Raw genomic sequence first — 27,673 nt, forward strand, 5'->3', positions numbered from 1 at the left:
GCTCCTTTTTTTCTCTCTCCTTTCTCTGGGAGGGGGTGGGGGGCTTGAGGAGCAAAACGAGCTGTGCAAAACACCCCGCTCCAAACTGCAGCCAGGCAGCAGAGCTGTCAGCCCCTGCTTGCCCCAAAAATCATCCCACTCCTGCTTTTCAGAAAGGGAAAGAGCCACCACCTTCCCAGGAGAAGGGCTAAATTTGCTCCCCTAATTATTTTGGGAGCCTGAGCAAACTGGGACGCTGGGTGGCAGCGTGCTGGGAGGGGGGACACCTTGGTGGCAAAATCAAAAGCGTGTGGCCATGAGCCACCCCTGCACTTCATGGGGGGTCTTGCACAGCCTCGTGTGCTTTGGGGGACCCTGGCCTGCTGCAAACTCAGCTGGTTCTGCCACCACCACCACCAGGTGCCAAGTGGAGCAAGTTTGTGGCACGGCCGGGTGCCCCTCGGGGACATGGGTGAGGAGGGGCTGAGCCCTCACCTCGGCTCTCACCCCGTGCCATCTCAGAAGCAGGAAATGGTCGCTCTGGGTGTGCATGGGTCGAGCCAGGGTCAGTGCCCAGCCCCGGGTGCAGCCAGGTGCTGGGTAGCCAGGGACACAGCCAGGGCCGAGCACAGCTCCGGGCAGCTTTGGCTCACCTCCACGTTCCTGTTGCAGGAGGTAGCTAGAGCCGAACAAGCTGTGCCTCCGGATCACGCAGGAGGAAACCATACCAAAAACCCGCCTTTTCTCTAACATGGAGGATTTTAAAAACTTGTCTCTTTCTCTTTTTTTAGAGAGCCTAAGGTTGGGTCCTAAAGTGCCCGGCCGTGTCGCTTTAACCCTGAGTACCCGTCGTGTCCAGTGTTAGAGTGCTGCAGCCGTCCCTTGGGTGTCGGGGACGCACGGCCGGGCCATCCCCGCCAGCGCCGAAGGTTTGGGGTGGCCAGCACAGGCTGTGGGCAAGCCCGAGCCATGGACTCGATGCCCGTCCCACCCCTGTTCTTATCCCAGGACTCAGAGGTTGCCCCGGACTCTCCAGAGCCCTGCGGGTCAGCCCTGACCCGGTACAGCCAGTGCTGAGGGGGGAAGCCAGGGCGCTCATGGGAGGCCCACATGGCTGTCGAAGCCTCCCCACCAGCAGGAATGCAAAGGGAAATGCTCCCCAGCAACGTTTTGGGGCCAATGTTGGGAAGAAATTCTTCCCTGTGAGGGAGTGAGGACTGAGGTTGCCCTGAGAGCAGCTGTGGCTGTCTCATCCCTGGAAGTGTTCACGACCAGACTGGACAGGGCTTGGAGCAACCTGAGATAGTGGAAGGTGTCCTTGCCTGTGGCAAGGAGTGGAACAAAGTGGTCCTTAAGGGGATTCTATGATGAATTGTTTTGCCATCAGCTCTGACCCCGATCCAATCTGCAACCCAAGATGGGATTTGCATCCTTCTGCCTGTGCTCCCTGGGTAGGAGCTGGGCTGAGCTGAACTACAGCCCCCCAGTCCCAGTGGAGACCCCTCGCACAGGGTGTTTCCTGCCCGTGTCCCTTGATGCAGCCCAGTGGGGCGAGTGAGGAGTCCATGGAAGTGTGCAGCTCCTGGGGCCACCCTGAAGATGGACAACCACTGCACATCCTTTTCCTGCCCTTTTTCCTGAGCTCTTGGAAAGCCCCAGTCGAGGGGTTACTGATCCTTCAGCCCCTCTCCCAACCCTTGTCCTGAGCCCCAGCCACCAGCAAGGAGATGCTCTTCTCTGCAGGCATGCCCTGCCCACTCAGGGCTCAGAAGGAAGGAAGGAGAGGGATGAGCGAGGGCTAGGCATAGAGCAGATGGGGGCAGGGGTTGGTCCCTGCCGTCCTTCCCGTGTTCACCTCCCTCTGGGGTGTTTCTCCGCAGAAAGATCGCTTTGTCAAACTCCTGGACCAGCTGCACAACTCCCTGCGCATCGACCTCTCCATGTACCGGGTAAGGTGCCTGCCCTGCCTCACTGTCCCCTACCTGTTCCTCACCCTCACTTGTCCCTGTGAATTTTGAGGGCAACTCCCCTCTTTCCTTTTTAGAACAACTTCCCTGCCAGCAGCCCCGAACGGCTGCAGGACTTGAAGTCCACAGTGGATTTGCTGACCAGCATCACCTTCTTTCGGATGAAGGTACTGCTGGGGCCTCACTGACCCTGTCCCTCAGGAGATCTGACTCTCTTTGGCCTGGTTCTCTGGGGGTTGGGGTTGCCCTGGCCCGTGGTGCTCCTGCGTGAGTGTCTGGAGGTGCTTCAAACACCATGGCCTCCCTGCATTCCAGGTCCAGGAGCTGCAGAGCCCCCCACGAGCCAGCCAGGTGGTGAAGGACTGTGTGAAGGCCTGTCTCAACTCCACCTACGAGTACATCTTCAACAACTGCCACGAGCTCTACAGCCGCGAGTACCAGACAGACCCGGTGTGTGGGGCAGAGGGGATGCCAGGCACTGACCTCCCCATCCCATGCCCTTCTCCTTTTCCTCATGCTCCTGCTCCCTCTCCAGGGTGCTCACTTCATGCAGAATGTTTGCCTGGCCTTGGGGTTTGAGCTGTGGGGTTGAAATCAGGAGAGAGAAGAGGGGGCTGCATGGGGCCTCCAGGGTTTTCCCTTCTGCCCCCTTGTTAGCCAGCACAAAGTTGAGCCCTGCACTGGGATGACTGAAGTCTCCACTGTGTCTCTGCCCCTCCAGACTAAGAAAGGCGAGGTGCCCCCAGAGGAGCAGGGCCCTAGCATCAAAAACCTGGATTTCTGGTCCAAGCTCATCACCCTGATTGTCTCCATTATCGAGGAAGACAAGAACTCCTACACGCCCTGCCTGAACCAGTGAGTAGGTGCTGAGGAAGGGGACACTGCTGTGCCCACAGAGGGTGCCCACATGGAGGCAGAGGGATCTTGAGGCCTTTGGAGGTGGTTGTAACATCCATTCTACAGATGGGAAAGCTGAGGCTCCTGGGAGGTTGTGAAGGATGTCTGTCCACATGGAGGGTTGATTCACCCTGTGTTCATAGCCTCAAGCTGTGCCAGGGGAGGTTCAGGTTGAACATCAGGAAGAATTCATGGAAAGGGTGGTCAGGCATTGGATGGGGCTGCCCAGGGGGGTTTGGAGTCCCTACCCCTGGAGGTGTCCAGGGAAGGCTGCATCTGGCACTCAGTGCTCTGGGCTGACTGACAAGGAGGAGATCATTCACGGGTTGGACTTGATGACCTTGGAGGTGTCTTCCACCCTAAACAATTCTGTGATTCACACTTTCCACTCTCTCCAGGTTCCCCCAGGAACTGAACGTGGGGAAGATCAGCGCTGAGGTGATGTGGAACCTCTTTGCTCAGGACATGAAGTATGCGATGGAAGGTGAGTCCCACCTGCCACCCTGAGCCAGAGAGGGGGCAGCCAGGCAGGAGCTGTCCTCAGCTCACACCTCACCTGTTCCCTGGGCAGACCCATTTCATCTCCTCATCCACACCATACATAGCTTAACCCTGCCCCAAAAACACTTCCACCTCCTCCACCTTCACCCTGTTACCCTGGAGCTGCCCTGGGGAGCCACACCCCAGATTTTGGACTCAGAGTGACCCTCCCACCCTTTCCCCTGCAGAGCACGAGAAGCACCGCCTGTGCAAGAGCGCAGACTATATGAACCTGCACTTCAAGGTGAAGTGGCTGTACAACGAGTACGTCACCGAGCTGCCCTCCTTCAAGAGCCGCGTGCCCGAGTACCCCGCGTGAGTGCAGCACGGGGCCAGGGAGGGGCACTGGCACCACCAGGGCTGCTGGCCTCACCATGGATGGGTCTCTCTTCCAGCTGGTTCGAGCCCTTCGTCATCCAGTGGCTGGATGAGAACGAAGAGGTGTCGCGGGATTTCCTGCACGGAGCACTGGAGCGGGACAAGAAGGATGGGGTATGAACAGGACTAGAGACGCAGTCTTGGAGGCGAGGGGCTTGTCCCTTGATGCCCAGTATGTCCTGGCTGGGGTCAGTATCTCCCCCACACATCCTGCTGACACCTCCTCTCTCTCCCACAGTTCCAGCAGACCTCGGAGCACGCACTCTTCTCCTGCTCCGTGGTGGACGTTTTCTCCCAACTCAACCAGAGCTTTGAGATCATCAAGAAGCTGGAGTGCCCCGATCCCCAGATTGTGGGGCACTACATGCGACGGTTTGCCAAGGTGGGCACCTGCCAGGGCAGGGGTCAGCACCACCCCTGGGACCCCAGTCCCAGCCCTGGCTGGAGCTCCTGGGCTCTCCATGCCCCCTCCATCCAGCTGTGGGCAGCCAATATGCCACCAACACACCCTGGGACACTCCCAGCTGTACTAGCATAGGAGATTAATTAATTAATTATGAGCTAATTGATGAGTTATTTGCTTAATTAATATAGCTTAATTAAAATTGGCTTGCTGCAATATAGGAGGGAGTTGCATGCAGGCTTGGTGGCTGTTGCCTTCTCAGCTGTGCTGGAGCTGCCCAGGGAGACCAGTTGTGCTGGATCTGGATTCCAGTGGCTGTGCCCATGTGGCTCCTGGTGCATGAACATGAGCCAGGTGTGTCCAGGTGGGCAAGGAGGCCAACGGCACTTGGCTTGTAGCAGCAATGGTGTGGCCAGCAGGACCAGAGCAGTGACCATCCCCCTGTGCTGGGTGCTGCTGAGGCCCCACCTCGAATCCTGGGGTCAGGTTTGGGCCCCTCATGACAAGAAGGACGTTGAGGGGCTGGAGCGTGTCCAGAGCAGGGAATGCAGCTGGAGAAGGGGCTGAAGCACCAGGAGCATCTGAGGGAGCTGGGAAAGGGGCTTAGCCTGGAGAAAAGGAGGCTCAGGGGGGACCTTGTTGCTCTGCACAACTCCTGACAGGAGGGGACAGCTGGGGGGGGTCGGGCTCTGCTCCCAGGGAACAGGGACAGGATAAGAGGCAATGGCCTCACGTTGTGCCAGGAGAGGTTTGGGTTGGATGTTGGTAAAATTTCTTCACTGAAAGGTTTGTCCAGCCCTGGCACAGGCTGCCCGTGGCGGTGGTGGAGTCACCATCCCTGGAAGTGTTAAAAAACATGTGGATATGGCACTTGAGGATATGGTTTAGTGGTGAACATGGTGGTGGTGCTGAGTTGATTGGTTGGACTTGAATTGATAGGGCTTTTCCAACCTTAATGATTCCATGAGCCTGTGATCCATGAGGCTAGAGGGTCTGAGGGTCCCTGTGTGTATCCAGATACAGGGTTGTTTCACTGCTGTGGTACTCAGGGTTTCCTTCTCTCCCTCTTTCCCCTTTGTTGCTGCTGTCTGGGTATCTTTGTTGGTGCCCTGTTTGGCTGCAGACCATCAGCAATGTGCTGCTCCAGTACGCTGAAATCATCTCCAAGGATTTTGCCTCCTACTGCTCCAAGGAGAAGGAGAAAGTGGTGATGTATCTCGCTTTTGCTGTCCCCACATGGTGACTCCAGCTGTCACCTCAACCCCAGGGTGGGTCGATCCCTTCCAGATGGCAATTCCTGCCATGCTGCCAGGGTGGCTTCCATGCCATCCCTGTCCTCATGTCCCCCAGTGCAAGGTGGGAGGGTGCTGGGGCTGTGGGCAGCTGTCCCAGCCATATTTATTGTGCTGACCCCCCTCTCCATCTCACCCCTCCAGCCCTGCATCCTGATGAACAACATCCAGCAGCTCCGTGTCCAGCTTGAGAAGATGTTTGAAGCCATGGGTGGGAAGGATGTGAGTATGGGGGAGGTTCCAGGAGGGAGCCCTGGTAGGGGTTGGATAATTCCCTTCCCCCCTGAGGTAGCCCCTTGCCCCGCTCCAGTGATGGGAGCAGGCCCATTCCACACTCCTGTGTGGGATCACACTTTCCAGCCCCATGGCACCCTGCTCTCCCACCATATCAGACTGGGAAGGGCTTCACCCTGCCCAGGGATGCATTTGGGACGCAGAAACTTCCCTGAGGACCAGCTCAGGGGCCCTGTTAGCTTCAACAACTTGTCCCTCCTGCAGCTGGATACGGAAGCCAGTGATATCCTCAAGGAACTGCAGGTGAAACTTAACAACGTCCTGGATGATCTGAGCCGAGTCTTTGCCACCAGGTACAGCTGGGTGAGAGGGCAGGGGGAGTGGGCAAAGGAGCGGTCTGGGCGTCCAGAAGCTGTGGCTGGGGCCAAGCTGGGGGCTCTGGGGGGGATATGCTGAGCTGTCTGTGTTGTGGTCCCCAGTTTCCAGCCACACATCGAGGAGTGCGTGAAGCAGATGGGTGACATCCTGAGCCAGGTGAAGGGCACTGGCAATGTCCCCGCCAGCACCTGCAGCAGCGTCGCGCAGGACGCTGACAACGTCCTGCAGCCCATCATGGACCTTCTGGACAGCAAGTGAGTGTGGGGGACAACTGGAACCCCCACCCTGCCCCTCCTGCCCTCGTCAGGCAGTGTGAGGGACCTGCAGAGTCAGGGTGACATTAGGAGGGGTGACACGTGGGATCCTCCAGCGCTGTCTCCTCTGTGCAGTCTGACGCTCTTTGCCAAGATCTGCGAGAAGACGGTGCTGAAGCGGGTGCTGAAGGAGCTCTGGAAGCTGGTGATGAACACCATGGAGAAGACCATTGTCCTGCCTCCACTCACAGACCAGACGGTGAGTGATGGGGAGAGGGAGCAGGGACCCTGAGACACAGGTGATTGACTGGGGCCAGGGTGGGACATTGCTGGCCAGGTGCCCTCACTGGCCTGTGAGAGGATGGGGACTTCACTGATGTCTCCCAACCCATGTCCAGCTCCTGGCCAGGACAGGGCTGGAAGAGAGATAGGTCATCCTTGCTCCAGGACCTTCTCAGCTGGCTTTGCCGAAGGACCTTCCTGCCACCTCCATTGTGGCTTGAAGAGGGGACAGTGCCCCTTTCTTATCCATCCTTCCCTCAGAGCTGGGGCAGCATCCCATGCCACACTCATCCACACTGGCTGTGGGCATGCTCCCTGATGCAGGAGGTGAATCCAGAGGCTCCTAGAGTGTGGGGAGATGCTGCCTGTTGGCCTTGCTGAGGGGTTGGGGGTTTTATGAGGATGTGGGGACATATTCCCCAGCAGAGCTGAGCTGTTCCTTGCTGCTGGGGGGTTTAGGAAAGCAGAGCAAATGCAGGGAATGGTCCCACTCTGAGGCTCCATATTGCACTGCTGTTTGTCTGTCCGCCCTGCACCTGAAGCTTCCTGAGGTGGTCCCTTCAAAGTCAGGCAAGAAAGGGTGACTCTGAGTGCTATCAGCCAGCCACAAACCAGCCTGTTCTTGTCACTCTTTGGTGGCTTTTGTCACTGCTGGGGTCAGGCTCTTCCTTGAGGTTCCTGGAGCTGTCAGCCTTTATGTCACCTTTCTGGGGCTGTGGAGCTCCTGTGCTGTGTCTGTGAGGGACAGCACAGTGGTGACATGTCAGCTCTCACTGGTGCCACCTCACTGTCACTGTGTCACAGCCTTGAGCCTGGCTCAGGTCAGCTCCACATCGTTCCTGACCAGGCTCACACACCCTTGGCAAAAGGTGGCCAAATCTCATAGGAATGCTGGTGCCACTGAGTCCCAGTTCCCATCCCAGTCTCTTTCCAGCTGTGCTCTGGAGACAGTGGGGCCTGTGCTAGGGCAGAGGAGGGGTCATGGACGTGTGGCTCTGTTGGGTGATTTTCCTGAGGGCAGAGAAAGCTGTGCTGGGACTTGTCCCCCAGGCAGGGGACATCCTACCCAGATGTCCCTGGGTGCCAGCCCGCAGGGTGGCCTGACAGGCTGGCAGTTAGGGGGTCCATGTCAGAGCCGAGTGTTGAGTGGGGGGTCCCTGGAACTGAGCCCCCCTGGGGCAAAGCCCCCTGCAGTCAGGAGGGACTGGGCAGGTGAGGATGGGCCCTTGGGGGCTGTGGAGGCTGCGGTGCAGTGGCAGGGCAGTAACACTGAGTGCTGTGGATGGGAGACACCCATGGCCCTGTTGGGGTGGGGGGCAGCCAGGGCTGGCACTGGGGAGGATGGAGGAGGCGAGGGCTGACACTCACGTCACGGTTGTTCTCTCCAATTGCTCCTCTCGCCTCTCAATGGCAGATGATTGTAAGTACGGCAGCTCCCTGTCTGTCTGTCTGTCTGTCCGCTCTGTGTCGGTCCTGGCCTCGCCGGTTCTTGTCTTGTGTGGCTGCCCGTGCCCTGCCCACACCCTCCTTCGGCTCCTGACCTGGTCCAGCTCCTGGTCCCCACCCCTGCCTGGCACTGGCTCCTGGCTGGCACATGCCAGCGGCCCCTCCGGGATGTGGGGGGTGGAGAGGTCTTGGACAGATTGGCAGTGCCGGGGCGTGGGGAGGGACAAGGGGAAGTGATGGGGTGGGAGGGGACGGTGATGGCAGCGCCATGTCATCAGAGACTGCCAAACCAGGGCTCCGTGCTGAGGGGAGAAATACCGCGGGAGGAATGAGCAGGGAGCCGTGTGTGCCTGGAGTCAGGCCTGCCCTTCCTTTCCCTCGTGCCTCACTTTCCCCTGAGGCCCTGGCTGGGGTCTGGCTGTGGTGGGGGTGAGGGCAGAGGCTTTCCCTGCCAGGAGGAGGAGGAGTGTCTCGGGGGGCACGGCGGTCCCTGGCCCGGGTGCTCGGTGTTGGGGCAGGCTTCTGGGCACAAGGTGTGAGGCTCCTTCCCTGGTCGGGATACAGCCCTGGAACCTGGACTCCTGGTTCCCTTCCTGGCATCGCTGCTGGGTCCTTGCATGGCTTTGACTGAGCAGTTTCCTTCTGTCCTCTTCAGACCAGTCTCTGGCTGTGGGTTTATGTCCCTGGGGTAGGGCAAGGGGAAGGGCAAGTCCTCCCCCAGTCCTGTCCCCACCCCTGCTGTGACTCAGGCACATGTGTAGGAAGAGCAGTGGAAGCCAGCTGCTGGGTGCTGGTGCCAATCCCTGCAGAACAAACACCCCTCTGCTGTCTCCCAACACCTTTTGTGTCCAACAGCAGCATCTGGGGAGGCCTTGGGGGCAGCCTGGGGCTAAGTGTCCCCACAGACCTCATGGGGACCTCATGAGGACCTCATGGGGACCCATGTCCCAGCTTTGCTGAGGCTCTGGGAGACAGAGCAGTGTCAGCTCTGTGTGTTCCAAGCTCCTCTTGTTTACCCATTATCCTATGCCAGGGCCAGAACCCCTCCTGGCAGCCCTGCTTGGCCCTACCTGTGCTGCTTGTTCCTTCGGAGGCTTCCCAGCCAGCTGACTCCATGCTCCCCTCTCCTGATTTCAACAGTCCACCCTGAGAGCCGAGTTTGTCCCCCCTATGGCACTGCTGCCTCATTTCACATGGTTTCTCTCGCCTGGGTCAGTGTGGGGTTGTCACTGGGCCCAGCCCTGCACAAATCAGAGCTCTGTGTGCCAAAGCCAAATCCCAGCTACTCCCTTCCTGCTCCCTCCCCAGTGCTGGGAGCACCTGCCAGAGCTGAAGCAGGATGTGTGGGGGCACCAGAGCCTGCCCACACACAGCTGGATCCTGTATTCCAGCGAGGATCATCCCTCATGCATTCAGCATCTCTGTATCCCAGCAAGGATCATCCTCATAGATTCAGCATCCCTGCATCCCAGCAGCTTCCCAGTGTGAGGACAAGTTCTCTCCAGCAGTGCAACGTCCTGCTTTCCAGTGGGGATCCAGCACCCTGATGACACCAGGCCCTCACTGAGTATCCTGAGGGGGACCAGTCCCCCACTGGCTGTCCTTCAGGAGCTCGTGATGTCTCTGCCACCTGTGCCCCTGTGTCCTGTCCCATGCTGTCCCCCCACCCCACACTCAACCTCTGACATTGCTTCTACAGGGCACGCTCTTGAGAAAACATGGCAAGGGGACAGAGAAGGTAAATAGCTGTGGGCTCCGTGTGTGTCACTGCCCCGGGGCCACACCTGTGGTCTCACACCCGCCTGCTGTGGAGGTCCAGGCTTGTCTGTGCTTCCTCTGTCGTGCTGTCTGGATGTGCTGTTGCCTGCGTGGTGTCGTGGTGAGGTGTGCTGTGCTGTGTGCTGGGGACAGCCCCAGTCCTGTGTGTCCCCGGGGTAGGGAGTGGGGGCTCTGTAGTGTTTAGTCCCCGTGGGGTGGATGTGGGGTGTCACCCATCCCCATGGGGGACACTGCTCCACAGCTCTCAGCCCCAGCTGCCTGGCTGGGATGGCAAGGGGTTGAGACCTCATGCATGGGAGACCTTCCACACAATCCCATCCCACTGTGGGGGGCTCAGGAAGAGGGACCCCCCCATGTTGAGCCATGCTGGGCCATGCTGGGCACAGTGAGGGCCCTGAGGCTGCTGAGATCCTCTGGATCTCTGAGCCCTCTCCCCCTTCCTTGCTGAGCCCCAGCCCTGCTCCAAGGGCTTTCTCCAGCACATGGGCTCTTGCCCTGTCTGGGGCTCCTCACCACAGGGTGGGGGCCCAGCAGTGACCCCAGCCTGCTCCCCAAATCCTGGTTCTTGGGAAGAACCATGCCAGCATCCATCTGCGGCTCCCTCTCCTCTCCTGGGGGACGCTGGCTCCTGCCCGGTTTCCTGGGTGTGCTGGGTGAGCTGATTCCCTCTATCTCCCAGCCCCACTGGGGTGGGGAGCAAACCTGCCCGCCCTCAGAAGAGACCTGACACACTCACCACAGCTTCACCAGCACTAGCATGGGCTGAGCCTTTGCAGCTGTGACCTGGTGCTGAACCAGCGGCACCAGTGGAGAACTGCGCAGAGCCAGAGGAGAGTACAGGGCCAGAGCCCTCATGGCCAGGAGATGTGGGGGGCCTGGAGCAGCGGCCCAACGCTGCTGGGGCCACCAGTAACTGACCCTTGCTATTCTCTTCCAGGGCAGGGTGAGGCTGCCCAGTCACACTGAAGTAAGGACATGGCTCTTCTGCTCCCCACTTGGCACTGCTCTCTCCCCTTCCCTCCTCCCTGTCCTTTATCCCTCGTGCTCTGGGTTGGGGGATCCCAGCTCAGTATGGTGTCCTGTCGTGCTCTGTTTTGGGGACACCAGTGTCCCCAACTCCCAGCCTGTTCACTGACTGCAGGAGATGGGAACAGTGAGGGTGGAATTAATGGGACAGAAGTGGGTGGGGCGAGCAGAGGGGTGGACACAAAGGGTTAATGGGGGCATGGAGGGGGCAGATCCCTGTAGCAGGTACTGGTTAATGGGAGAGATGCTGAGGTTTCTGTGCTAGGAGGGACTGGAACTGCTGGTGCTGGGAGAGGGAAGGTGGTGGAGGTGTCTGGGCCCCAGTTCATCCAGTTGCATTCACACACTAGAGGAGCTGAGGAGAGCTTGTGGTCAGCCCAGTCAGAGGTGCCAGCCCAGGGCAGTGAGTGGGATCTGCCCATCCAGGGAGCTGCTGTGCCCATGGGCCCCACAGAAAGGCTCTGTGGCCCCTGCCATGGTGGGGGTATAGGTCAGGCAGAGGCAGCCCAGGTGGGAACCTGGGGGCTCCCTGGAGTGCCGAGGGGCTGGGAACCTTCCTGGGCCTGGGCAGGGCTCCGTGCGGCCAGGGGCTGTTTGGTGGCTGTGGGGTACAGGACACATCCTCCCCCTGCCTGCTGCCCCTCGCACTCGCTCTCTGCTCCCGCCGTGTCCAACGTCCGAGTGGTCAGTGCCGTGCTGTGCCAGGCCCTGCTGGAGCAGGTGCTTGGAGCACGGGGAGCAGGATGGGACTCTGGGGCCGAGCTGCTTGTCCTGAGCAGAGCATGAGGCCCCTGACACCAGGGTGACGTCCTGCCCTGGGGTCCCCAAGCCTCAACCTCACAGGTGTGCTGAGAACTCAGGCTGAGACGGGGGCTGCTGGCCTGGTACTTGTGTCACCTTCCTGGCTGCTGTCCCCTGGAGCCTGGAGGAGCCCCTGGAACTGCAGCAAGCTTCTGGCACGATGTGCCCAGCCTGGCCATGCCACCCCCAGCCCGTCTGCTCACCGGGGCTGTCCCTGTCTCTTTGCTCTCTGCAGGGCACACAGATGATTTTCAACGCGGCCAAGGAGCTGGGGCAGCTTTCCAAGCTGAAGGTGAGGGCTGGGGGGCTGGGCTGGGGGTCACCGAGCTGAAGGTGAGGGCTGGGGGTACTGGGGTGCTGGGTTGCTCTCTGTTCTAGGGTAAGTGCCAGTGCCACTGCTGCCAGGACCCCACCACTGTCCCCTTGCTGGTTTGGCAGGGCTGGGCTGGGGGCAGCAGGGTCCTGGTCCTGTGCTGAGAGCAGGATTTGTGTCCCCCAGGACCACATGGTGCGTGAGGAAGCCAAGAGCCTGACCCCCAAACAGTGTGCAGTGGTGGAGCTGGCACTGGACACAATCAAGGTGAGGGCACTCTGGGGTGTTTGGGGTGCCCCTGGGGCTCTGACCCTGAGGCCCATGGGGAGCACCAGATCCTCGCAGAACTGCTGAGCATCCTGAGGCCTTTCCCTCTCCAGCAATACTTCCATGCTGGCGGTGTGGGGCTGAAGAAAACGTTCCTGGAGAAGAGTCCTGACCTGCAGTCGCTGCGCTATGCCCTGTCCCTCTACACCCAGGCCACAGATCTCCTCATCAAAACCTTTGTGCAGACCCAGTCGTCACAGGGTAGGACAGGCTGCCTTGGTCCCCACTGGGCCCTCATCCTCCCCAGGGGCTTGGCTGCCCTGTGGCCATGACCCACCTTGGCTCTGTCCCAGTGGGGCTGGGGGTCTCAGCCAGGCTCACGGTGGGTGGAGAAGGAAGGGCTTTTTCCTCCTGTGCCTTGCAGGTGAAGAGGGGCCATGGATGCCCAGCAGCAGCAGCAGCCTGGCACTCCCCAGTCCCCCACCAGCAAGAACAGTGGGTCCCCAGTGCCAGGACATTGCTGGACTGGCATGGAAATGGGTCCTGTGGGTGGGGAGAAGGTCACCCTCTAGCCAGGTGTCACAGCTTTTGTCCCCTCTGGATGGCCCCATGCACCCAGCACAGACCAGTCACAGGGTCCACAGGACCCGGATGCTGTGCCAGGGCCTGGCCTGGGCATGCTGGGTGCCCAAGCCCCTGATCTGGGCTACAGGTTTCTGGGGTGCTGTGCAGGATGCTGGGCACCTTCCAGGGCAGGATCAGCCCTCAGCTCTAAACACTGCCCTTTATTCTTCCCCTTGGCTGCTGGAGGAGGGCCCTGAGATGCTCAGTGGTGGTCATGGGCCACTGCAGGGTGCCCCAGCCAGGCTTGTCTGCGTCCTCGGGGAGTGGGACGTGCGTTTGCTGTCCGTGAGTCTCCTTCAAGGGACGTCTGTCCTGTCTGTGCCTCCTGTGCCAGCCATGTCAGGGGCGTGGGGTTGGGTCTGATGGGTGCCAGCACCCCTGGGTGTACCCTGTCCCCAGGAGCCCACATTCGGAGCTGGGGGTGCCTGGCACTCCTGTGTCGCTGCAGTGTTGTCCGGGTGCTTGGCCGTCAGTCTGTCTGCGAGATCTGATCTCTCTTTCTCTTTTGTTTCCCCCCCCTCACTGTTCCTGTTTGCCACACACGTCTTCTCCCTCCTCTCTTCCTCATCTCCTTCCTCCTCTCTTCTTCATCTCTTCCCTCCTCCCTTTTTTTGCATCTCCTCCCTCTTCTCTTTGTTGTCATCTCCTTCCTCTTTCATCTCCTTCCTCCTCTCTTTGTGTACTCTGTGCCGTGTCTCTGTCTCTTTCTCTCTCCTTCCCACTAGTTCATGGTGGGAAAGGGATTAGGTTTACCCTTAGTGAAGAGGTTTATCCTGAGAAGGGTACGTGTGCTACTCGCCCACCCCTGCACCTGCCTGCCGCCGGCCTGGGCTAGTAACAGTCCCAGCACCGCGGGCTGGGGTGGCCTGGGGACCCCCCCAGCATCACTGGCCTCGGGGACCCCCAGAATGGGCAAACTGTCAGTCCCAGGGCCACTCTGGGGGGAGTTTGTGCTCAGCCATATTGGCCACACCCAGAGCGGGTCGGGGGCTGTCCCCATGGGAGTGGGGGTGTCTGCCCGCACACTCTGGGCACCCCACATTGTCACCCACCATGACCTCCCCTGGGACATGTGGCCATATCCTGTGCCCACCCTGCTGCCCTAAGGACCATTACTAGCCCTGCTCCGGCGCGCTCCGTCTGCCTGTCCTGGGGCGCAGGGAATGAACCCCCCACGGGCCCTGCTTGGCCTCCATCACACCCCGCTGGGGGCCGGGGCTGCACCCCCGCTTGGCCTTCCATGCCAGACCCCCTCCCCACCGCCATCGCCTCCATCCCGGCTCAGCATGCGGGGGCGGGCCCGGGGGATGGAGGGGAGTGTGCCATCGCCAGCCTCGGCCAGCCGGCACCCTCAGCGACACTGGGGACACACCCTCCTTCCACTGCTGTTCCCACCCTGGGAGCTCACCACTGAGCCCTGGTGGATCTCTGGCGCAGTCAGACCCACAGAGCCTGTCCCTCTGCCTTGTACCCCCGTCCTTCACCCATGGGTGCATGCACAACTCTGGGGTGGCATGGGGTGGGTTGGACTGTTGGCCAAAGGTCACTCAAGGTCCCCAGGCTCGGGGACCCCTGGGCTTGATGTGTTCCCTGGGCTGGAGGGGTATGAGGGGGTGGGTCAGCCTCGAAACACTGGCGGGGCTGTGGCTGCTCCAGGTCCCTCCTGCCCAGTGCTGTGCCCATGACACCCCCAGAGCACGGGGAGCTGTGCCACTGTCCTCTGCCCCTCACTCCTGCTTGGACAAAGGGGGGTTCACAGGGGTGGGATGGCAGAGTCAACCTGCTGCTGGAGGTGTCCTGCCATGTCCATCACAGCTGCTGCACCTGCACTGCTGTGCCCACAACCCTTTGGGACATGCCCTGATGCCCACCCCTTCCCACCCTGCGGTGACGTGCCTCCTCAGTGGGGTTACTGTTGGGCAGGGCATGTCTGGAATATTGGGAAAACAGGCACTTCCATCTCCTCCCTCTGTCACAGGCTCTGGCGTGGATGACCCCGTTGGGGAGGTGTCCATCCACGTGGAGCTCTTGACCCATCCCAGCAGTGGTGAGCACAAAGTCACCGTCAAAGGTGGGTTCTGCTGGCCAGGGTGCTGGGGTCTGGCAGGTGACAGTGCTCTGCGAGCCTCACCCGTCCCCTCCTTGCAGTGGTGGCTGCCAATGACCTCAAGTGGCAGACCTCGGGCATATTCCGGCCCTTCATCGAGGTCAACATCATCGGGCCCCACCTCAGTGACAAGAAGAGGAAATTCGCTACCAAATCCAAGAACAACAGCTGGGCCCCCAAGTACAACGAGAGCTTCCAGTTGTGAGTGGCACCCCAGGCTGGGAATGTGGGGACAGGCTGGGGATGTGTCCCCAGCATGTGAAGACCTCCTGGGGTGTGCCAGGGTGATTGCTCATCCCCAATGGGATGTTTGAGGTATTTTCTCATTGGTAGGGAGGGGGGACCAGGAGTAAAAAGGAAAAGGCTTTTCTAGGGGTGGGGCTGGAGAGAGCAGCCATGTAGGGGCTGTTAGACTAGGGCCGGGGTGGAGTGTGACCCCACCTGCCAACACTGCCCCTCCCTTGCCCCCGTCAGCACGCTGGGGACTGAGACGGGCCCCGAGTGCTACGAGCTGCAGGTGTGTGTGAAGGATTACTGCTTCGCCCGGGAGGACCGCACCGTGGGCATCGCCGTGCTGCAGCTCCGGGACATCCTGCAGCGCCCCGGCTGCGCCTGCTGGCTGCCCCTGGGCCGCCGCATCCACATGGACGACACCGGGCTCACCGTGCTGCGCATCCTCTCCCAGCGCAACAACGACGAGGTGGCCAAGGAGTTCGTCAAGCTCAAGTCGGACACACGCTCGGCCGAGGAGGGCAGCAGTTAAAGCCCTTTGGCCCCCCCAGCCCTCGCCTCCCACTCCCAGCCCCCTGACAGAATCCTCTAGCCGTGTATAAGCCATAGGAGCGGCCACGGAGGAGTCGCTGCCCCGGCCCTGGGGAAGGGGTGCTGTGGCTGCAGTGACAGACTCTCCCCTCCCTCCCTGGCCCCGCTGGCCGGGTGACAGCGGTGCCGAGCACAGCCAGGGTCCCGTCACATCCCGCAGGAAGGTGCTGGGATGGGGCGGGCTGCAGGGAAGGGCTGGAGCCGAGCCTGGGTGAGGGGAGCATCCACCCTTCCCCAGCCTGTCTGAGATGGAGGAACCCCAGTGGCCCATCCCTGAAGCTCCACTGTCCCAGTCAGCCCTAAACCTCACCGAGTGACACAAGGAAAGGGCTGCAGAGCGTGTGTGTGTCTGGTACCATGTGCGGGTGTTGGTGAGTGGCTGGCACAGCGAGGTGGCCCCTTGTCCCCATCCCTGAGTGGTGTGTCCTGAGGGCAGGGTGGCTGCCAGCCCTGAGCACATACGTGTACATATGTAAATACCTGTACATACAGGGCAGCTGGACAGGCTGTGTCTTGCACCCGGAAGGGCTATTGGGGCTGTTGGGTTGATGGGTGCAGCCCCCACGGGCCCCGCACAGGGTCCCCTCCCTGGCTGGCAGCAGCATCACCAGGGTCGGGAGCAGCAGGGAGCAGCCCCCGGCCCATATTCTGTCTTCCCTGCCTTGCTGCCACCGTGGGCTGCCCCACTGCCCCCCACAAGGTGCCAGGGCTTGGGGAGATGGGGGCTAGGGGCACAGAGCAGAGGGACTCATTCCTCTTTGCTCCAGCAGGTGGGGACCAGCCTCCCTGAGCAGTGCAGCCCATGGGATCTCCTTGGCGCAAGCAAAACCCTTCCCACCCCGCCCCAGAGAAGCCCTCCTCCAGTCCCCCAGTAAGCACCAGTTCTGTGCCCCCCAGTTCCCCAGTGAGCACCATTTCTGTGTGCTAAGTGGTGTGCATGTCTCGTGCGAGTGCCTGGGAGGCCTGCGTGTGTGCTGTTGGGTGGCCTGGCCAGTGTGCCCCGAGTGTGGGGCAGACAGAGGCCTCATGACCCCACAAGTCAATACAGCTCTCTCAGCCCCCTCCCATCCCAAAACAGGGTACCCCGAGTGGCCCCCACGCTCCCTTGCCTGGAGCGTTTGCCTGGGACCAAAGGGTTTCACTTTGCTCTCTGGTTTCTGTTCAATGTTTACACCCTTTTTCTACCGGCTGCTCCTGCACAGCCCGGCCGCGGTGCCCCCGGCCCTGTGCCCCCTCCCCTGTTTGGCATGTGATTGAACTGACCAGTTCTGCTCCTGTAGCACAGTGTCACCGATGCCTGTGTGTCTGTCCCGCCGATGGCGGCGGCTCCCATGGATGCATGACAGTGAGATGTTTTGCACTATTTTGAATTTTTTGGGCTCTGTAAAAATATTTTATTATAACTGACATTAAAAAGCACACCCTTCACTGTGGCTCTGGTGGAGAGTTGGGAGGGGACAGGCACCTGGGGGCTTCCCAGCCTCACTCCCACCCCAGTGCAGCACTTATACCTTTAAAGGGAAAACCAGGGATATCCAACCTCAAGGATAATCAGCTCCAAGGATAACCAGCTCCAAGGACAAATAGCCCAGGGATGATCCCTGTTGTCACTCAGCCTCCCTGAGGCCTTTACAAAACCAAGGGCAGGTGTTAAATGGAATCACAGGAACACAGAGTCCTGGAATGTCCTGAGCTGGATCTGACCCACAGCGATCATTGATCCAGCCCCTGTCCCTGCACAGACACTCCAACAATCCCACCCTGAGCATCCCTGAGAGCGTTGTCCAAACACTCCTGGAGCTCTGGCAGCCTTGGGGCTGGGACCATTCCCTGGGGAGCCTGGGCAGTGCCCCAGCACCCTCGGGGGGAAGAACCTTTCCCTGAGCTCCAGCCCAAGCCCTGACACAGCTCCAGCCTTTCCTGGGCTCCTGTCCCAGAGCAGAGCTCAGCCCCTGCCCCTCTGCCTCCCCTCGGGAGGAGCTGCAGAGCTGGGACAGTTGTGTCCTGGGAGGTGACACTACTCCCAAGCACAATGCTGATAATTCCCAGGCATGGCAGTGATCAGAGGCAGCCAACACAGCCTCACGGGGTCAAACCCATCCCTTGGTGGTCTCATGGCCCTCCATGATGGGATAACTCCATCAGCAGATAAAGGATGAGCTGTTGGTGGCACCTTCCCAGACTTCTGCGGGGCTTTTGACACAGTCCCTCAAAACACTTTCCCCACTAAACTGGATTGATGTGGATTTGATGAATGCAGAGCCCCAATGACCTACAGAGAGAGCTGGGGCTGTTCCTGAGCTCCAGCAGAGTCCTGCTTCATCCTTGAGAACTGTGGGGCTGGCACCAGGCTTTGCTAGAATCATGGAATGGCTTAGGCTGAAAGGGACTTCAAAGCTCGAGTCCAACCCCATCCTTGTTCCTGGGCTCTTGTCTTTTCCCAGTGATTCTTGATGCAGACACCCTTTCTTGAGGTTTTTTAGATTAATTAATTAGCTTTAATCATCATGTGCCCATGTGAAAAGAGAGCAGAGGGTCTCTGGGAGGCCATGGAAACACAAGCTGTGCCCCTGCAGCCCAGGGAGGTGCATGGGGAGCAGAGATGGAGGACCCTGAGCAGAGCAGGGCGATGTACCCTGAGGGAGCTCTGAGCCTGTGCAAAGGCTGTGCTAGGGCAGGCTCCTGGCAGCACCTGAGGCTGTAGCAGCTTGCACAGAACCTCAGGATCCATCCATGGCAGAGATTCCTGGAGGGCTGGCACCCATGGGAGGAACCCCACACTAGAGCGGGGAAGGAGGAAGAGGAGGAGGAAGGAGCAGCAGAGACATGGGGTGATGGACTGGGCACAACCCCCACTGCCCACCCCCCTGCACAGCTGTTCGGAAGGAGGTGGAGAACTTGGGAGGGGAGTTGAACCTGTGGAGAAGGGAGAGGTGGGTGAAGTTGTTTTATGACTTACTTTAACTTCCCATGGTCCTCAGAGGAGTTGATTAACACCAATTTAAACAATATAATCATTTATGCACCAGCTGCTCACTGTGAGCAGGACAATAAATATGGTCCATGAGACTGTTGCCCTCAAAACCCTGTTCAATAATCCAAGTGAAGCTCTGGTGGCCTCCTGGTCTGTGAGCTCTGGGATGCAATGCTGGGCAGTGGAAAACCCAAACTCACCTCAGGTGGGAAAATGGAGTCACTCCCAGCCAGCAGGACCTGGTGTAACCAAACTCCTTTAAGCCTGGAGAGGAGAAGGCTCCAGGGAGACCTCAGAGCCCCTTGTAGTGCCTAAAGGGGCTCCAGAAGAGCTGGAGAGGGACTTTGTACAAGGGCCTGCAGGGACAGCACAAGGTCAAATGGCTTCCCACTGCCAGAGGGCAGGATTGGCTATTACAGCTCCATCTTTCCACCATCATATCTCGCCTTAATCTCGGAGTGGAAAATAGTTGGGTTCTTGAATTTAAATTCAAGTCCCTCTGAGCCCTGACTCTCATGACACTTCATCCTACCACCTTCATGCACCTCTCAGTCCTCAGGTTCCCAAAGCCATTATAACTCAAGACCAGGACACAGCATTTTCAGGAGTTCATCTACTCCTGAAATAGATCCTGTTTATGAGGAAAGGGGGAGGCTTGGCTTCAGGAGATACTGCAGTTCCTCAGAGGAATTCCTTGAGAGAGGATGCTGTGGGACAGTGTTTAACTGGACCTGCACAGGTCGTTCAGGGAGGAGTGTACAATTCTTTACTCCTTCTCAAGAGAAGCCCAACTGTGATTAACTGCACCAAACCTTTCTAGAAATGCTCCTGTTCCAGCTGGTGATTTTACTCCCACCAACCCTCCTGACCTTAACAGGCTGAAGAGTTAAAGTCTGCATGTCATCATCTAAGCCAGGTCATTCAAATAAATCCTCCCTATCTTGACAGGAAGCAGATAAATCTGTTCCAAGCCCTCTGACCACCCCTTCTCTAGGGGCTGAAGAACTCCTTCACACTCCCTCCCTCCTTAAACTCCCTGCCAGCACCCTGCTAACAGCCTCAAGGCCAGAGTTACATGCAAAGACTTTTATTAGCTTCAAATGATTAAAAGGTGGCCAAACAACCCAGTGAAAACTCAAAAGGTGCTGAACCCCCACCCTCATGGCCTTCCCAAACTTTAGAGTGTTCAGACACCTCAAAATGGGCCACTGGCAGCAGCCCAGGGGCAACCTCAGGCTCAGAGGTGGCCAAGGCCAGGCTTTGGGTCTCAGGGATGTGGAGCTCACCCAGGTGCAGTGGGGAGGCAGTGAAGGGCAGCTGCACAGGGAAGATGTGGCTGGTGTCCACCAGGAGCAGGTCAGGTCCCTGTACTGGTCCTGCAGTGGACAAGGGACAGACTGGGACTGCCCCAGTGTGGGGATGGCCATGCAGGGCAGCCCCCCAGGCCCCCCTCACCTCCACACTGCTGAGGATGCAGGGGCTGCTCCAGCCCCACGGCCGGGGTGTGCATCCAGAGGAGCTTCACAACCTGGAGGAGAGGGTGGGGACGTGCACAGGGAAGGTCTGGGCACCTCCTGGCATTTCTGGGCACAGCGTGGGCCCCAGCCCAGGGCAGACAAAAAAGGGGTTGCCCAGAGGCTCCAGTTTCCCTGCCAGGCCCTCACCCTGTGGAAGGCCACCTCATCCTGCTCACAGTCCTGCTCCAGGCAGGCGATTTCTGCACCACGCTCCACCAGCGCTCCTGCTCCTTCTCCAGCCTCTGTCCCTGCTGTGTCACTCACTGGGGCAGCTCTGTGGGGACAGACACAGCACGACCCCTCTGAGAGGGGATGTGCAGAGACACACAGAGCCTGCAGGACCTGCCCATACCCAGGGGGATGAGGGGGTCAGAGCACCCCTTTCACCTTCCAGATCCTGTGACTGCTCCAACGTGTGCTGGATCAGGGCACCCCTCTCCTTCCCCAGCTGCAGCTTCACAGCCTCCATCTCCACCAAGCGCTGTGGAAAGGCAGAAGGGAGGTACAACCTGAGCCCTGCCCAGTGGGCTCCCTCCAGGGACCACTACATGTTCCCAGGAGAGCCCCATGGAGCCCCAGAAGAACAGAAGCATCCCCCAACAGGCCTGCCTAAGCTCCTTGACCTCCTGGCCCAGGCAGCTGTGCCTCTCCAGCTGTGCCAGCTGCTGGACCTGGGCATCACGGGCTGTGTCCTCCTGCAGCCACTGCATCTCATCCCACAGGCACTGCAGCTCCTGGGCAGCCCTGAGCCCCAAGATCTGCTCCTGCAGCTGCTGCTTCTCCTGGGCCTGAGGTGAGGGGCAGAGATGGTGCCCTTTGGTTTTGCCTTTTTTTCCTCTTTTCTATGTTATCTGAATTTGTCACACATATATTTGTAACTCTGTAGCCTACTGTATTACTAATTAGCTTTCCCAGTACTTTTCCATGGCCTTTCCCTAAGCAGAAAGACAAAACAAATTCCAGAGCTCCAAGCCCCAGGAGGTGCAGGGCTGCCATGCTATCTTGGCTCTTCCTGGGAACCAAGGCCAAGAACAACTATCTGAGATACATTTTCATGGACAAAGTACAGCTGGTGCTGAGCTGGGGCCTCCAGAGGAGGGGTTTGACCTGGGGGGAAATTGAATCACCACTTGTCCTCCTATTTGGTGCTTTTTATCAATTATGCTAATTTCCTAAAACCTCTAAGTGTGTACTCATCCCTGTGGGGTTGGGCTTTGGTGGACGTCTTTCCACAACTGCCTCTGAAGGCCTTTAGGATGGAACAGAGAAAATGAAGATCCACTCTTATATTACTCCTTACTAAAATTATCTTGAGTTTCATTTTCAGGTTGGGAAAAAGGCAGGGCTGGGAGCCGGGGCAGGGACATATCCCCACGTGTCACATCACTGAGAGCCCCATAGAGGTTGCCCCTCTGTAAAGAGACCCCATTTCCCACCATCTCTTTGGAGTTCTGAGCCTTGGACTCCCCCTACATGGAGCTCAGGCCTGGGAGAGCAGCTCCCTCTGACCTGCCACCCCCATGGGCTCTAAGGCCATGGCAAAGCTCATGTGAGGGTCCCTTCCCCCCTCCAGGCTGATCCCCACAGCAGGATTACCCTGCTCTGCTTCCTCCAGCTCCCAGACAGGATCACACCACCTCCCTCATCCTCCAGAGACACCCCCAAAACTGGAGCAGCGACAGAGCAGAGAAACCCAGATGGTGCAAAGGGATGCTGCCAGCAGCAGCAGAGCGGAGTGTGTCACACCAGAACTGTCCCCAGCACATGACACTGTGCAGGGCTGCACCCAGGAGAGCCTCCCCATCCCAGTGCCACCAAGAGCACAGAAACCCAGGAACAAAGCCCAGAGGCACAGCTTCTCCTGGGGACCCACCTCAGGCCTGGGGGCAGCTGGGGCAGCGCCAGGTCACAGGTGGGCAGCACAAAGCACCTGCACCTGCACCTGGGACACCCCCGGCTGGTCCAGCCTGCACTGCAGCTGCATCGCCTTGATCTGCATGCCCTTGTGCAGCTGCTTATAATGCTCAACATTACAGCAGGGACAGCAGCCTGGATCACCACAGCCTTACCCTGCCACACCCCCGTGGGGGCACAGACCGGGCAGTGCCACCGGCACCCCCAGAGGGGACCCAGGCACCCCCTGCCCTGCTGGGCCCCCCCTCAGCAACAGCCCCGGGCAAACAGGCCCTGGGCAAAGGCCTGCATGGGGACAGGGACCTGGCACAGGTGCAGGAACAAGCATCGGGCCAGGACCATCTGCGGGGTCCTCTGCAGCACCTGTGCAGCCCTGATCCTCTGCAGATCCTCACAACCCTGCAGGGAGGGCAGGGAGCCGGGCAGGGGGCACAGAGCCAAGAGCGGGAACAGCGAGCTGGGCAGGAGGTGACAGAGCCTGAAGGGGGAACAGAGCTGAGCAGGAGGTGGCAGAACCCAGAGAGGAAACAGAGCTGAGGAAGGAGTGGAGAGCCCAGAGAAGGGACAGCGAGGGCTGACAGAAAAGGGCAGAGAGCAGGGCAAGGGGTGGCTCCCTGGACAGAGGGAGGACACAGCCCTGGGCAGAGCCTGCACTCCATTCCACGGGGCCACCCACATCAGAGCTCAGCCCAGAGCCAGCAGCACTGCCATCTGTCCCCAGCCCTGTCCCCAGCCCTGTCCCTGCTCACCTGCGGCACAGCACGGCCCTGCCCGGAGCGCTGCCCAGCCCTCCAGGCCCCTGGCTGCCCGCAGCTCCTCCGGCACGCACACCTGGCCAGCCCAGAAAAACACCTGGGTCTTCCCACACTCGAACTCGCTGGGGGCCTGCGGCAAAGGGAGACTCAGTGCTGGGGCAGAGCACTCCCCAGGCTCGTCCAAGGGGCTTCCTTCCCATCCAGCCTCCCTAGAGGCAGAGTTCACCCCAGCTCACCCATTGCTGTGCCTCACTGGGACCAACACGCAGAGAAAAGCACCTGCAAGGGATACCCTGGTGCCACAGCTGCATCCCCAAAGCAGGACCTTTACCTGAAGCAGTTTCCAAAGGGCAGTGCTGCAGATCTGCTTCATGCTGGTGTCCTTCAGCTTCTCTCTGCTCACCAGAGGCCTGTACCTCTCCAGGAACTCCTGGTACATCCATCTATGGGGCACAGAATGGGGTCAGAAGTGTAATGGCTGGAGAGGGGGAAGCACCCAGGGTGCTGCTGGGGAAGGGGATACCTGGAGGGGTATCCTGAGGTGCTGATTTGGATGGTCTCCAGGACCATGGAGGCTTGGAGCTGCTCCACTTGCCTGGAGCAAAACCTGGGGCAGAGGGGGGCTGACCCAGAACAGGCCCCAGCCAGCTTGGCACACCCTAAACCATGCAGGGCAAGGGGGACAGGAGTGGACTACCCCATCCCCATCCCTCCAGCCAGGCACTCACACAAAGGGCTGTTCCCACTGTTCCCACTGTTCCCACTGTTCCCACTGCTGAGGTTGATGCAGCAGATGTAGGGGTGGGGGGGGGCTGCCCAGCTCCTCCATCAGCCAGCTCAGGGAGGCTTTGAACTGCAGGGGACAAGGCAGGGGAGGCTCAGGGCCAGCAGGAACCCCTGGGGGCTCAAGGACGCCCCCAGGGCACACAGAGCTCCTGGTGGGGCCAGCACACATTTGCCCCCTCCCCATACCTGGCTGGAGAGGGACTTCTTGCTCTTCTGGCCCCTGGGCAGGGACCTGCTGCCAGAGCAGCTGGGCCCCCTGACCCGAGAGACTGCAGGGACATGGGGACATCCCCATCCCCCAGGAGGAGGAGGGCAGACTGCCTAGAGGGAGCTGTGAGAGCCAGGCAGTCCCTGCAGAGCCACCAGCAGGAGCCACAGCCTCAAAACACACCCACCCAGAGACACAGCCCAGCTGTGCCCCATCCAGCTGTGCCCTGCCCAGATGTGCCCCGCCTGCCCCAGGAGCAGCCCTGTGCACCTTCCCTGGCGAGCTCAAGAACCTTCCTTGGTGCTCCTTACCTTTTGCCAGGTGCATGGAGGGTGGAAGGGAGAAACAAGAGCATTACAGACATGGAAGCAGCAAGAACTGTAAGGACTCTGAGAAGGGACATGGCCAAGGTGGATCCCGAAATGGGGAAGCTGAAACAAGGGGAATGGGATGGGGAGCACCCACAACTCGTGGCACACCCACAAATGGCTGGAGCTGTGTCAGGGCTTGGGCTGGAGCTCAGGGAAAGGTTCTTCCCCCCGAGGGTGCTGGGGCACTGCCCAGGCTCCCTAGGGAATGGTCCCAGCCCCAAGGCTGCCAGAGCTCCAGGAGCGTTTGGACAACACTCTCAGGCACAGGGTGAGATTGTTGAGGTGTCTGTGCAGGGACAGGGGCTGGACTCGATTGCCATTGGTCCCTTCCCACCCAGGATATTCAAGGTCTCTGCTCTCAGGGCACCCTGACCAAGGCCAGCTTTGCGTGGGGCTGGCACACAGGGATTTACCTCCTGCACTGTCAGTCCCTCTCAGGCTCCCACAGCCCAGCCAGGCTTTGCCTGCTCAGAGTCTGCCAGGGGATCTCACCAGGCTGGCTCGCAGCAGCCCCAAAAGCTCCTCGGGAACAGCAGCCCTGTTCTCCACAAACCCATCACACTGGCGTTCCACCTGGCAGGACACAACACCCACAGCAGCCTCAGCCTGCAGCTTCCCAGAGCAGTTTGGTGCAGAGCTCTGCTTGGACACACTCCAAGCTCTTGGGAAACGTCTGTGCAGGAGTCAGAAGTGGTGGTGGCCACACTGCTCCTCTTGCCCTGCTGCAAGGCTGCTGATGGGAACCAGCACACAGTTTCCATCGTTTTACCCTCAGGTACGGAGTCTCAGCCCAGCAGGATCCACCTCTCAACCCTGGGAAGGTGCAGAAGGTGCCACCCTGATCTCCAGGCAGGGGACAATTGTGCAGAGCCCCTCCCCAGCCCACCCCACCCAGAGCATTCCCTTACCTTCCCAGCAAAGTGGGAGACAGTGAAAGCATCCAGGGCCTCTCGGGCTTCTGGAAGTAGGAGCTGCTGGGGTGGGGCTGGTAAAGCTTCTGGGCCCAGCTCCCAGCACTGCCTCGAGGCATCTGAAAGGCAAACAGGTCAGAGGGGGGAGTGGGGGGGCTCTGGGTGGTCACAGCAGCCCTCACCCACCTTGCACTCCTCATTCAGCAGGTCCAGGATGCCAAGCTGGCCCTCAGTGAGCTCTGGGCATGGCTAGCTGTCACAGGCTTTGACAAACACCCAAGGATCCCCTCGGTCACACACTCCTCCTGATCCAGCTGGAAGATGTGCTGGAAGGCAGAGACAGAAATCAGGAGTGGCCAGGAGGGGACAAAGTGCTCAGCCCCCAAGCAGCAGCTCAGTTTCCATACGACCCCTGAGCAGCCCCTTCTGTGGAGCACTTTGGGAGAGAGCAGGGCTGAGCCCTGCTGAGCCCTGTGCTTGCAGGGACTGAAGCACGGCCACGATGGAGACAGAGCACTAAATCAGCAAGGACATGCAAGGCCCCCTGTCAGTGGCTCACAGCACAGGGACACGCCTGGGGACACCCCTGGGTGATGCCCACCTGGTTAAAGTGCTGCTGGAGCCTCTCGTTGGCGCAGCTGACCCAGAACTGCTCAGGGCTGTTGTGCTCAAACATCTCAAACCTGCGGCAGCAGAGACCAGCGTGAGGCACCTCCCAGGCAGAGCCACCTCAGGCACAGCCGTGTCCCAGCTGGAGCAGGACCAGGATCAAGTTCTTCCAGGCAGCCCAGGAGAGGGGAGCTATTCTTACCCAGAGATGTCCTATGGAGGTGTGGTGACCCTTCAGTGACCCTGCTCACCATCCAGCTGTACATGTCCTGTCTGTACCTGTGCTTGGCCAGGGCGTCCCGGGGATCCAGTAGCTGCTGCCTGGACAGAGCCTTCACCAAGGTCTTGCCAGCAGTGACCAGTTTGACCATCACCTGTGACACCTCCATGCCCAGCAGAGCACAGAACAGCCCCAGGGCCTCGCTGTCTGGCTGCAAAGGGATAGTCCTGGTCTCTGAGGCCTGGCCTGGCTGCAGCTCTTGGGACAGTTTGGGGTGGCATCAAGCCCTCTCCCACCTCCACGACGCAGCTGTCCCCACGTGGGTGCCCGAGTGCAGGATGGCAGCTCCAGCTGCTGGGACTCAGTGGCACCTGCAGATGCAGCAGAGGAGGGGTCTCTCATGTCCACACACATGAGGGACCCCCAGGCTGCCCCCACATCCCACAAAACAGAGGGATGGAATTCCCAGTGAACAGCCAGGCTCCCCAGCACTGGGACCTCTGGCCCCAGCGCTCCTTCCCCAGGGTCAGGGAGGACGGGGGGACAGCCAGCCCTGGGGACAGCCAGCCCTGGGGACAGCCCTGCCCACTCCTCCCCACCCCTGCACAGCCAGGACCTTACCTAGAAGGAACAGGGAATGCTGGATGCTCTCCAAGTCTTTGGTGTCTCTTGTGCTCTGGGCGCTGGAGCATTGGCCCTGGCAGGTGTAGTGGAAGGACTCTGCCCCACCGGTGAGGGACCCAGCACAGCCCTGCCCCACGGGGCTCCAAACCACCCCCTCCCAGCCCTGAGCATCCAGCAGAAAGAGGGCAGGGCTGGATGGGAGATTGGGCAGGAATTGTTGGCTGTGAGGGTGGGCAGGCCCTGGCACAGGGTGCCCAGAGCAGCTGTGGCTGCCCCTGGATCCCTGGCAGTGTCCAAGGCCAGGCTGGACAGGGCTTGGAGCAGCCTGGGACAGTGGAAGGTGTTCCTGCCATGGCAGGGACAAAGGGAGATGAGCTTTAAGGTCCCTCCCCACCCAAATCATTCTATGATTCTGCAATTATCATCCCCTGGCTGTGGTGATCATTTCTGACACATCCTGCTGCCTGCTCATGGTCCTTGATGGGCAGAGCATGGGGAGCTCCCCATGCCCAGGGCAGCTGAGCTGGGCAAGCAGCAGCACAGGTGGGTGCTCAGGTGACACCAAACCCTCTTTCCACCTGTGTCGAGCCCCCTGCAAAGTGCTACAGGCCTCAGAGGTGACCCAGGGGACCCCAGAGCCACCACAGCCCCTACAACTACAGGGCGTGGAGCCCCCGAGACCTGCAGGAAGGGCGTGGAGCCCCCTCCAGCTCCCTTCACAGCACCGTGGGTGGGACCCCTGAGCTCCTCACCTGCATGCACAGGTCCCTTGCAGCCACAGAGCGACCCCCAGTCCTCCTGATGTCTTTTTCTCTGGCCCTAAAAATCTGAATCAGACACAATTAGAGTGATAAAAGGGCACCTTTCTATGAGGAACCTCAGGTGAACAAATTCAGCAGGTAGAAAAGGCCAAAGTTGCACACTGCACATAACCCGTGTACAGTTCTTATACATTCTGCAAATTAACATATTTGACAAGAATCCTCCAATTAGAA

The 27,673-nt window shown here is 59.7% G+C and overlaps 2 protein-coding genes across 2 annotated transcripts in view; one reads left to right on the forward strand and one right to left on the reverse strand.

Annotated features, from left to right (window-relative positions):
- UNC13A (unc-13 homolog A) overlaps positions 1 to 17,203 on the forward strand; it is a 31,903-nt gene extending 14,700 nt beyond the window's left edge. The window contains exons 21-39 of the mRNA XM_063403109.1: positions 1,860 to 1,928; positions 2,024 to 2,113; positions 2,262 to 2,396; positions 2,668 to 2,801; positions 3,242 to 3,327; positions 3,572 to 3,698; positions 3,779 to 3,875; positions 4,000 to 4,143; positions 5,288 to 5,371; positions 5,601 to 5,678; positions 5,955 to 6,043; positions 6,170 to 6,322; positions 6,458 to 6,581; positions 11,892 to 11,948; positions 12,156 to 12,236; positions 12,350 to 12,497; positions 14,839 to 14,931; positions 15,009 to 15,168; positions 15,442 to 17,203. Of these exons, the coding sequence (XP_063259179.1) occupies positions 1,860 to 1,928; positions 2,024 to 2,113; positions 2,262 to 2,396; positions 2,668 to 2,801; positions 3,242 to 3,327; positions 3,572 to 3,698; positions 3,779 to 3,875; positions 4,000 to 4,143; positions 5,288 to 5,371; positions 5,601 to 5,678; positions 5,955 to 6,043; positions 6,170 to 6,322; positions 6,458 to 6,581; positions 11,892 to 11,948; positions 12,156 to 12,236; positions 12,350 to 12,497; positions 14,839 to 14,931; positions 15,009 to 15,168; positions 15,442 to 15,730 (2,238 nt within the window). The 3' untranslated portion in view covers positions 15,731 to 17,203. The remainder of the gene's footprint in view (positions 1 to 1,859; positions 1,929 to 2,023; positions 2,114 to 2,261; positions 2,397 to 2,667; positions 2,802 to 3,241; positions 3,328 to 3,571; positions 3,699 to 3,778; positions 3,876 to 3,999; positions 4,144 to 5,287; positions 5,372 to 5,600; positions 5,679 to 5,954; positions 6,044 to 6,169; positions 6,323 to 6,457; positions 6,582 to 11,891; positions 11,949 to 12,155; positions 12,237 to 12,349; positions 12,498 to 14,838; positions 14,932 to 15,008; positions 15,169 to 15,441) is intronic.
- Positions 17,204 to 19,963: 2,760 nt separating this feature from the next.
- On the reverse strand, positions 19,964 to 21,204 carry LOC134554412 (uncharacterized). Its single transcript, XM_063404961.1, has 3 exons — positions 20,668 to 21,204; positions 20,428 to 20,554; positions 19,964 to 20,291 (listed from the first exon to the last, which is right to left on the reverse strand). Exons 1-3 carry the CDS (start codon positions 20,988 to 20,990, stop codon positions 20,121 to 20,123), a joined length of 621 nt encoding a protein of 206 aa, XP_063261031.1. The 5' UTR covers positions 20,991 to 21,204; the 3' UTR covers positions 19,964 to 20,120.
- Between the last annotated feature and the right edge of the window lie 6,469 nt (positions 21,205 to 27,673).

The sequence above is a fragment of the Prinia subflava genome, chromosome 8 (assembly GCF_021018805.1).
Source record: "Prinia subflava isolate CZ2003 ecotype Zambia chromosome 8, Cam_Psub_1.2, whole genome shotgun sequence".
Lineage (NCBI taxonomy): Eukaryota > Metazoa > Chordata > Aves > Passeriformes > Cisticolidae > Prinia > Prinia subflava.